We start from the raw sequence: 10,689 nt of genomic DNA on the forward strand, positions 1-10,689 counted from the left end.
ACAAAGCTTCATGGTTCCCTGCTCAAAGACAGCCCCAAAAGTAGGGTTCAAAGGCTTCTTTGCATGCTAACCTGCGGTAACAAAGCTTCATGGTTCCCTGCTCAAAGACAGCCCCAAAAGTGGGGTTCAAAGGCTTCTTTACATGCTAACCTGCGGTTCCTGCAGTTCTAGTTCTTCTACGAGTGCCCTAGGCATTTAAGTTCCAGAATTACAACAATGGAAAAGAAAACCAAGCGATGCCTCTGTCTTAGTGGATAATCTTCTATAAGTTTAATAAATAAGCTAACAGCAGTTTTGATATAATTTGAGCATGGTTAATAAGTCCAAAAGTCGACCGGTAGTACTTTGCCTAAAAGTATGGCATGGTTTCTTTGGTTTAGTTCTCGTAGTTCATAGTCCATAATTCGCCCTTTTCTTAATGAGTGGAGCTCGATCAAAATATAATGAAAAGTTGCATTATGCCGACTTATTAATTTTAATATTTATAATTTGTAACCAAGATAGAGAGGAGAAAGATAGAAAGATAAATTAAAAGTGCTTTTATATTTTGTTATTCTGTCTTGTATAAAGAGGTTTATTTATTGATGCAAAGGAGTATGAGCATTGTATATTAAAAAAAATAAGGAAGTATGAAATATGTATATGATGGAACTTACATCTTGGCTCATTCATCTTCCCAAATTAGAAGACTTATATTGCGAATTGGTTCTATTTTGTAACCAATCTGCAATTAGCTCATGATTTAGAAGTCAGGTTATCATGTTCAGTATTTGCGTAAAGTTCAGGGTGCAGCCCAGGTTGGACAGAGTCCAATCCGAACCCATTGCGCCCAACGGCTCAGTCTCGGTCCAAACCACGGAAGGAAAAAAAAAACCGATGCTCCGACCGACCGGACCGGACTGGGGCCACACAAAGCCCATCCGTAACGCCGTCTCACCCCCAAATCTCTCCCTCTCTCTCTCTCTCTCTCTCTCTCTCTCTCTGCGAGCTACTAGATTCGAAGAGCCTGCAGAGATGGGAGTTGGATTCGTGGTCGGGGTTTTTGGCGGCCTTGTTCTCGCCCACGCCGCCTATTCCACCATCCAATGTAAGTCCAACTCCTCGTTTCTCTTCCGATTCTTCTTCTGCGAGTGGATCGATACAATTAGGGTTTCACTCCATTGATTTTTGTTTTTAATGTCCTCTTTTCTATCAATTTCCACTGCAGACAGAGGCATGCTGAAGATCGTGGAGGAGGAGTTCTCCGGTCCTCCGATGAATGTGTGGCCACCGCTCTCGATCCCCGTTTTTCTTCAACTTTCTTGCTAAAAATTCTTTTTCCGTCTTTCAAATTCTTGGCATTTATGCGTGGTTTTGTTACATATGATGCAATTTTTGGCGTTTATGGATTCTTGGTTTGGTTTTCGAAGGTTGTGGTGGAGCTGCTTCTGGGGTTAGCTTTGTGCACGTGGGCAGGGCTAGCCGTGCCCGCGAAGTTCCTCTCCATACTCCCTGATTCGGATGAGAATAGGTATATTCCCTTATATCTTTACTTATAGATTGTTGCGCTGATTTCGCTTTTGCTATTTGTTCAAAACTGGATTTTTGCTTTTGATTTATGATGTTGCCCAGCAATTACTTGTTTTCAGCAACCACTAATGCATAATTGTTACAGATTTGATATTGTTTCTCTGATAAAATAATTATAAGATTCATCAAGGGGCAGAATCCCAGTATGCTTTGATGGTCTTGTGCTTGAGTCCATGTTGTTTCTCAATTCTTATCAACTCTGGATGTTGGAGTGGGAATATTGTTTCCTATAATCTGTGGCTAATGGATAATGGATAGCAGTTAGATTTATATAAATCCTAAGCAATGATAAGTTTTAAGTGAGCAGATGACCAAAAATTTCTGTATCTGTAGTTGCACCTCTTAGCCCTGTGAAACACAAAAGCCTCAAGTTGATTTATGTTTGAAGTGGGATGGGTTGGATCTGGTGTGTTTTTGGCATTTTGCTTGGTGTCTTAAATTCCAGCCTGAACATCCATCTCATTTTCGCTAAATATTCTAAATAGCTAATGACATGCATGCCTAGGCACTCAATTGTCATAAGGCACTGGATGGAGATGCCAGCATCTATTATATTGGGAACTCTTCACTTTGGACTCCACCTCAATTTTGGACTCCACTTTTTTAATATTTTTCCGGATAGAGGCCCACCGTCCCACTACACACTCTCTTGAGTACCAGGATTCCTTTCTCAGTAAAACTTGTATTTTGTTTCACATTACTGACAGCGGCTTTCTCTCAATATTTCTGACTCTTTTAAAGTCATATGCATTTGCATGTCCACAATAATAGTGTATATAACAGAAACTACTGTGAAAGGCTCTGGAAAATTCTGCAAGTTGCAGACTGCAAAGAGACATTTTGATGAAAACAGGCCATGAAAAAAAGTTGATGGAAGGAAGTTCCAATGGAAACTTAAATAATAAGTTATAACTTCTATTCATCTTCAATGTAGGAAAGAGGTGACCAGTGCACATTATTGTATTGGGCTTTTCCTCACAAAACATGGCCTTATAGTATGATAGATTACTTAGACTTTGGGGCATTGTCATTCATATGTGGCTTGATGGGAAAAAGAATAAGTAGTTCCATTAGAAAAGGTGAGCAAATAGAAAAACAAAGTGGAAGTAAGCTGTTGAACAACATTCAATGAGCAGTTGGAGGAGCAGGGAGGTCTAGCTTTCTTGATGGGTTACTGAAGAGGATTGCTTAGGGTGAGATTAGGGGCTACGATATTGTGCTTGTAGGGAAAAGTCCACATCTCTCCTTTCCTGACATGCTTATGTATACTTACATGTAATGTAATAGATTCTTAAGTTATGCAATAGCTTGGAATTAAGCAACACAGAAACAAAATACTTTGGTTTAGAAAAGAAAACAGGGTACAGTATGAGCCAGAGCCTTATTGCAAAATCCACTCTCTAATATTTTCATTGAAGTTAAAAATCCACTCTCTAATATTTTTATGGAAGTCATTTACAAAATTGGGGATTTCTGTTCTTGATTATGCTGTGTAACTAATAAAGCTGATCATTAAAGGGCTCTAAATTGTTAAGTTCATATTGAAAATTACTAATGCTAAAGTATTTTGAGTTGGTCTAATCACAAAACAAAAGATGGGCTTTAAATATGCTTAGGCTCAATAATTTTTTATTCCTTTTCCTTCATGGGCTTTTATTTACACAAATGTTTGAGAAAAAAATGATGTTTCCACTACAAACTTGTGATCTCAAGTGATTCAGATATTTTTAATTGATTGCTTCCTAAAAGTTGTCCCTTTTTAGCACCTGCATTAAGAAGCCTATTCAGATGCACTAGCTAGAAAAATGCATGAGAAAGGGTGAATGCATAACTGTTGGTAGGAACCTCCAGTTAAATGTAAAAATGCCTAAATGACGATGACCCACATTCATTATCTCTGGAGTATCTTAGTCAACTTCGACACTGCATCCATGAATTCAGCGTTAACATCCATCTTTCTTTTCTTTACTCTTGATCAACGGGTTGTGCAATTATTAAATGAGGAGTGCTGCAGTGACGCAGAAGTCTCACACAGAAAAGTTACATAGCTGATGTGTAACACAGAAACCTTGTAAAAATAAAGTTATGCTGCTGATGCGGCACTTTTTTATTTCTCGTCAATAACAGCTACCTGCACCTGTCACTTGTCAGGTTCTGGATGTCAGTGACACGTTCAAATAACAGAGCTATACATCATTTGAAGTAACTTCTTTGGAAGAGATTTTTTGTTTTGTTACAATAACACTGTTATTAAGAATTTGATAATTGATGGGGCTTAGTGAAGTCAGTTTTGATAAAAATTAGACTTTTCTGTTAGCCTTTATAGAAAGGTAATACAGTGAACCTGCGATAAGTTCTATGTTAGGGCTAAATAGCCAATCGTAGGTGAATTTATTTAGTTATCCCTCCTCCCCCTCTCTCATGAGGGCTAAATAGCCAATTGCAGGTGAATTTATTTATTTTTCTCACATCACACACATATACAGATCACGCTTATGCTGACATAAGAGAGATATAGCAAACACGCATCATGGTTTTCATCCTGATGTCATTCTATATCGAAATGCAGGATTGTTTACTTACCAGCCAACCTGGACTTCATGATATTCAATCACCGCGGCAAAATATTACCAACCAATACAGAATTGAAGTTCAAGATATAGCATTTTCAGTAATCTTGAAGATCTTGGATTTCTTCCAAAACCTAGTTGAGGGACAATATCCGAGTTTAGGGCTTACATGTCATTCAACAAGTATTTAGCCTGTTTTGTTTTATTTTGATTCTCAGAGACCAAAACAACTGTTCTTTTGAGAGACAGAGCTTGCATTACATGTTTGAAATAGCAGTTATGCGTCCAATTGGTTATCAGTGATGATATTTATTGATAATATTTATGCAGCCTACAACTCTTGGAAAGTAGACAGTAATTAACAATTTTTACCCAAAAGCAGGGTGATGATAAATGTTAGTATTATCCGAATCTACATTTTTGTCTCTGAGATCTCTGATACTCTTGGGCTGGAATGTATCAACATGTCGTAATATGATTCCAAGTCATGGGTTCAACATTATTAGTTCTAGCGACAGCTTGATCTAGTGAAACTTGAGTAATGAAAGGAGAGATGGAATCAGGTAAAGCCGAAAAAAAAAGGGATTCATTGGATCATGTTACAAGCATTAAACTAAGAAAATAAACAAGGTGAGGCATTGAATTATAGATGCACAACATGAACTAAAATAGAGTTGGCACGGTGCTAAAAATGGATTTAAGTTTTATGTATAAACTTGGGAACAGGTAAATAATTAACCACCCACTTAAGAGCCTCCTTGTGGGCGAACAGCCTTAACGCACGGTGGCAGGCGATGGTCAACTTGCTGTGGAGGGGGAGCAGTAGCAGCTTTGTTGATTAGAAAGATATTAGAGACTATATTCTTCTTCTTTGAGAGTCTAACTCTTACTAAGCTGTTTGCTGGAAGCCACTGATTCTGATCAGCGCTTTCGATATCTCGTAACGAAGGAAAACATACTTATAAGGAAAAGAGGGAATTAGAAGTATATTGATTGATCCCCAATAATTGGATTTTTTTTTGTGCATAAATACTCTATGTTTAGTTCCATCCATAAATCTATTTCCTTCCCCTTGAGTTTCAATATTGATAGGAATTTTACTTCTTGCTGTTCATATTATGGTATACCAAGTTTGACATGGATCAGTTTTTTTTTATAGGTTGTTGATGTCTTTGAAGAAGTATTTCTCTGAGACATAAAACTGAATTAATTTAAAACTAAAGCAAAAGCTAAATAAATCAATTAAGTTGGATTTAATAGGTTCCATTAATTTACCCACACCCTTAATTCAAGTCAGTGTGATGATAGATTGTTCGTCATTACTAGAAACTCTTTTTGAGTTTCTCGGTGGAGGGCATGCTTAACTGGAAACAAAATTAAAAAGCAATTTAAAAATACATTAATTAATTATTTTATGAAGAGATAAATGTTTTGAAGAATAATTTTTTTACAAGGAGAAAACTGGTGTAATGTATGGGCCATGCAATAAGAAAATAATCACCCTATATTATGTAAATGGTTAATGCAAGTTGGAAAAGACCACTACCCAGTTTTCGGATTTACAGTCCTCCGCTTTTCCTTTATAAATAATTGTAAACGAATATTATCAGTATTCTAATTGGAAGAAAAAAGCTTATACATGTTAGAAAAAAGGAACTATCATTAAAGAGTAACAATTTATATTAATAAAAAAAAACTATGAATATCATGTTGTCAGTTTTTATTTATTATCATATTATAATTAAAAAGCAATAAAACCAACCCATCTAATAAATCCTACGCCTAATATAACTTGCTTAAGGTCCATATATTTTACAACATACAATTTAATCAAAATGATCATTAGCTAGGATCAAGTTATAATTATAGCTAACATTTCCCTTATAGTTGTTGGTAGCCTTGATTAACCTCGCAAGCAGAAGACAGAATGATTGCATGAATGCAATGCAGAGGCCATGGATGAGTGTAATTCTTGGTTTTATCGAAAAGTTCATTTGTTACAGAAATTAGACTACTTGATGATAATAAAATTTAAGAACAGGACATATATGTTTCCTCAAAAAGCACAGTTACATATTAAAGGACCTTAGAGAGGATAACTACATGAATTGACATTGCCATTGACATGGAAAATTAGGTGATCCTTGTAAAGATTGTGGAGCAAAACAGAACCTAGTCCTACTCCAGCAAAAAATAAGCTAGTCTACTCTTGAAAGATACAGATAATAGGATTATGCCAATGTAAGGGTAAAAAGAAATGTTCAAAGAATTATGGAACTGCTGTTTTTACATATTACTAGTAATTAAAACGTCAAGTTCATTAGTAACCTGCCACTTGTTTTGTCTTAAAGAAAAAGAAATAGATTAGCATGATAAGAAACGAACCAATCAATTACTCTTGAAAGATTTGCAAAATACTCTGAATGAAAAGAAAATTATCCATCTCAAAATAAGATAAAAGGCAAAAAACAGTTTCAATCTCCTCCCACAAATCTCTTCTTATTACGACTGCCATTCAACCCATTGTTGAATGAAAATAACCCGAACCAATCTAAAACAGGAGCAAACCCCATCAACAACTCCCCTACTTCTTTATGGAGACCTGGAACGGGAATTCTATGGAATTGTCACCAGTGCCAACGACGATGGTGTGCTGGCCTGCAGGTAAAGCAACATAGGCTGATCCGGTGACGATGCTCAAAGTGTTGCATGAAATAAGCTTGAAGGTCACCACCTCCGTCGCGCCGGCGGCCACGAACACGCTCTGGAATCCAATCACCTGCTTGATGGGAGCATCATCAAGACCCTGCGGTGGACGTGAGAACAGGATCACGGTTTCGGTACCGTCGACCTTCCCGGTGTTGGTCACAGAAACATCAATGGTGATATCCTCCTGGTTGCATGCGAGGTCACTGATGCGAGCTCCGTGGCATGGCGGGATGTATGCCGAGTGGTTGTAACTGAGCTGCACGCAGTGCTGGTTGAATTGCAGCTTCTTGCTCAACCCCTTCTGAGTTGAGGTCACGGCATACGTGAACTGAGTGTAGCTGAGACCGTAGCCAAATTGGTAGATGGTCGAGCCGTTGTAGAACTTGTAGGTCCTTCCAGGGTAGTCAAGCTCATCAATGGGACGAAGGTTCATTGATGTCATGGGCAGCTGAGAAACATAGTCACCTGGGTACCACGTAACTGGAAGCCTTCCTCCTGTGAAAAGTTATCAGCAAAATAAAATAATTAATGAAATTCAAGTACATAAGCAATATCAACATGTGGAAAGAACTAAAAAAATAATAATATATATATATATACCTGGATTGTGTTTGCCATAGAGAACATCTGCAATGGCAGCACCACCTTGTTCGCCAGGGTAACCAGCCCAGACAATGGCATCAATGTCATTAGAATTGTGGAATTCAGTAACATTCACACCTCCAGCTGAGAGGATGAGAAGAACAACAGGGCCCTTTGATGCTTGAGCTACTTGCCGGACGAGCATATTTTGGGAACCAGGAAGATCAAGATCAAGACGGTCGAGGCCCTCGCTCTCGACATCCAGATCAAGACCTATGGCGATGATCGTAGCATCGGCATCCCTCGCAACCCTGACTGCAGGGAAGATGAATGTCTCATTCTTGCATAAAACATCAGCACAACCCATCTGGTACGTAACATTGGCATACGCCTTTAGGCCATCAAAGGGCGAGACCAACTTGCATGGAACACCTTCACAAAAAAGTTCGCAAGATGAACACCATTAGAACCTACAGTGAATTGCACCAAATACTCATTCCACTTGGTCATTTTTCAAAAGAGAAGCCATGTCTCACCTGCATAATTTCCGATCATGACCGAGGTGGCATTAGCATGAGGGCCGACGATGGCAATATTCTTGTGCTTATCGGTGCTTAGAGGCAAAGCACTGTTAACATTCTTGAGCAAGACAATCCCTTTCCTTGCTGCATCTGCTGCCAAATCAAGATGCTCCTTGGAACAAATATCTTTGGCATTTAGTGAGTCATAAGCAGGTTGGCCATCAAACCAACCAAGCCTCATGAGAACAATGAAGTCATTAATCAAGGCGCTGTCCATATCACTTTCTTTAACCAAACCCTGCAATGATGCCGACTCAAGGTACTTTTGATAGTAGGACTGGCAATCCATGTCCAACCCTGAATGTCAAGTGACCACAAGGTAAAGTATTTGCAGAAGCAATTAGTTAAACATCATAAGGCAGTTCCTTAATATCTAACTCGAAATATTCAAAAAAAAAATAATTGGTTGATATGAAAATATTACCAGCTTTTAAGACTTGAGCAACTCCATCATATGGAGTGTCATCCAAGAACTTCTGACTCTCAACTATAGTCTGGATTGAATCGCAATCAGAAACAATATAACTGCAAAAAGGAAAGAGCAAAACAAACTAGATAAATGAATAAAGTATAGCACGAAATGATGAATACTAAACCAAATTCAATTGTAATTGATTTCTGAAAAAACAAGTGAAGATTTAAATCATGGAAAATAACAAAATTTATGAGATTTTCTTTTGTCAAAAAGATCGTGTCTTTATAAAGTGCAGAAGGATATTGTAACTGATTGCAGATCGCAATATGAAAGAACTGAAGATCTAATGATAGTTCAACATATCAGAATTAAAAATTCCTAATCAAGTTGAAAAAGAATGATGATTGTAAAGTACCCATGGAGATTCCAGTCCCCTCTGATTGTTCCTCTCAAAAGCCTTGCATCAGCACATGTTGGGATGCCCCAAATATTATTATACGAGCACATCACACTGCTAACATCACCATCCTTAACGCACATCTCAAAAGGACGAAGGAACGTCTCAACCATATCTTGTTCAGTAGCCTATAAATTTGCAAGGCATGTAGTAATCAGGAGCAAACACTCCAATATATCAGCAAATATAGAACATCAAAAAGTAGCAGTAAAACTTACATTAGCACTGAAACGGAACCGATCGATGAGCATGTTACCCTTATCGGTCCATTTGTCGAGATCATATGCAGCATAGTGTTTGCAGCAAGCTGAAACCTTGAGCGGTCTGGTATTTGGATCCTGGGCAGTTTCTTGGCCCTCAACATCCTGCAAGCCCCTGACATAGTTGACAGCATAGCGACCGGCGACGTAGGGATCTTCACCAGGAGTCTCTAGTGTTCTTCCCCATCTTGGATCCCTGACCACGTTGATGTTAGGGCTCCAAAATGTGAGACCTGCCACCCCAAGATTGTTCATAGCCCTTGCCTCTGTGGAGACAGCCTATAAATAAAACAACACAATGCATTAGATATTGATCCATCTACTATTAGACCATTGATGTAATTCTTCAATGTATACCTACCTTGTAAGCATTGATAAAGATCACATGGAATGTAAGATCAGAGTAATGACAGGACTAATCTTATTTTGTAAAGACCATATAATGCGAAAAGGCTGTCTTTTTTTAAGAAAATGTTACTTACAAGTACTACTATTAGGAATAGATAATCATATCGTATTAGAAGGAACGACATAAGATTAATAAATTGATAGATTGCATCCATGATCAATATCATCACCTGGCCAATGGCCTTCCACAAGGACTCATTGAAGGAGGAGGTGGTGGTGATCGGAGTTGGGAAGCTTGTCGCAGCCGGCACGATCTTGCCAAACTTCGACCCATCGCCGACGTTGGAGACGCCATGCAGGGCCTCGGACCACCAGTTGTACTCCGGGATACCGACACGAGGGGCACCCTTGTTCAGGCTGCCGAGCAGCTGGGCCTTCTCGGCGAGCGTCAAGCTATCAGTCAAGTGCTTCGCCCTCTGGTAGTACGACAAGGATTTATCGCAGTAGCCCAACCTGGTCATGTCGAGGCCGGCTGCTTTCAGGCGATTGGCGTCGCAAACGTACTTGTAGTTGTAGAGCGGCGTGTTTGGGTCGGCCGCGGTGGCGGAGGTGGCGAAGGCCACGAGGAGAAGGAGAAGAGCATAGAGAGAAGAAGAAGACATTGTGACCTCGCACCCTCTCTCTGATGCTTATAGGAGGGAGGGGGAGTGGAAGAAGGAGACGTGGAATGAGGCTGTGTGATGGGTATTTATAGTGGGGAGAAGTTGGAGAGAGATTGAGAGAAGAAATGGAGGGCCTCTAGTTTGAAATTTGAACTCGAGATAAAAACAAAATTATCTCCGTATCTTACCAAAACCTTCATTCAGTTAAGAGTTGAGATTAGATTTTCCCTGAAAAACAGAAGCATCTCTTATCCGCATGACTACCTAAAATCCGAAATTGGACCTGATTTGAAAATTTGATTGGTTATTCGTTTTGTATTTTCTGACCTTACAGAGCCTAGTCCATGTAGCATCCTGGTTTAATTTGGATCGACAAAACATGAGACCATTCGAAGAAGATTAGGACCCAACTTCAACTTGCTTCAATCTTTTAAACTTTTAACCCTTTTATTTTGTGTAGGGTTGCAAATCGGTTGATATTTGTTGCAAAGTTTTAGCAAGGCCTATCTAACAACTAATCTCTGAATGATAGAAAA

General features: G+C 38.9%; 2 protein-coding genes across 2 annotated transcripts; one reads left to right on the top strand and one right to left on the bottom strand.

The window, feature by feature from the left end:
* Positions 1–927: 927 nt before the first annotated feature.
* On the top strand, positions 928–4,544 carry LOC103721593 (membrane magnesium transporter). The gene is made up of 4 exons (XM_008811860.4): positions 928–1,087; positions 1,208–1,260; positions 1,410–1,510; positions 4,139–4,544. Exons 1-4 carry the CDS (start codon positions 1,015–1,017, stop codon positions 4,230–4,232), a joined length of 321 nt encoding a protein of 106 aa, XP_008810082.2. The 5' UTR covers positions 928–1,014; the 3' UTR covers positions 4,233–4,544.
* A 1,313-nt stretch (positions 4,545–5,857) lies between these two features.
* LOC103721605 (probable beta-D-xylosidase 2) lies at positions 5,858–10,027 on the bottom strand. The gene is made up of 7 exons (XM_008811872.3): positions 9,722–10,027; positions 9,102–9,422; positions 8,842–9,011; positions 8,436–8,536; positions 7,967–8,308; positions 7,449–7,862; positions 5,858–7,343 (listed from the first exon to the last, which is right to left on the bottom strand). The coding sequence occupies exons 1-7, from the start codon at positions 10,010–10,012 to the stop codon at positions 6,724–6,726; spliced, it is 2,259 nt and encodes a 752-aa protein (XP_008810094.3). The 5' UTR covers positions 10,013–10,027; the 3' UTR covers positions 5,858–6,723.
* Between the last annotated feature and the right edge of the window lie 662 nt (positions 10,028–10,689).

The sequence above is a fragment of the Phoenix dactylifera genome, chromosome 1 (assembly GCF_009389715.1).
Source record: "Phoenix dactylifera cultivar Barhee BC4 chromosome 1, palm_55x_up_171113_PBpolish2nd_filt_p, whole genome shotgun sequence".
In the NCBI taxonomy this organism is placed as follows: Eukaryota; Viridiplantae; Streptophyta; class Magnoliopsida; order Arecales; family Arecaceae; genus Phoenix; species Phoenix dactylifera.

What these genes read in the sequence shown, in the direction of transcription:
- LOC103721593 (XM_008811860.4), top strand. Translation starts at nt 1,015, where the DNA reads ATGGGAGTTGGATTCGTGGTCGGGGTTTTTGGCGGCCTTGTTCTCGCC. An exon ending in TCTCCGGTCCTCCGATGAAT is followed by an intron (nt 1,261 to 1,409) that starts GTGTGGCCACCG and finishes TGGTTTTCGAAG; the next exon opens with GTTGTGGTGGAGCTGCTTCT. An exon ending in CCTGATTCGGATGAGAATAG is followed by an intron (nt 1,511 to 4,138) that starts GTATATTCCCTT and finishes ATCGAAATGCAG; the next exon opens with GATTGTTTACTTACCAGCCA.
- LOC103721605 (XM_008811872.3), bottom strand. Translation starts at nt 10,012, where the DNA reads ATGACCAGGTTGGGCTACTGCGATAAATCCTTGTCGTACTACCAGAGG. An exon ending in TGTGGAAGGCCATTGGCCAG is followed by an intron (nt 9,423 to 9,721) that starts GTGATGATATTG and finishes TTTTATTTATAG; the next exon opens with GCTGTCTCCACAGAGGCAAG. An exon ending in GGTTCCGTTTCAGTGCTAAT is followed by an intron (nt 9,012 to 9,101) that starts GTAAGTTTTACT and finishes GCAAATTTATAG; the next exon opens with GCTACTGAACAAGATATGGT.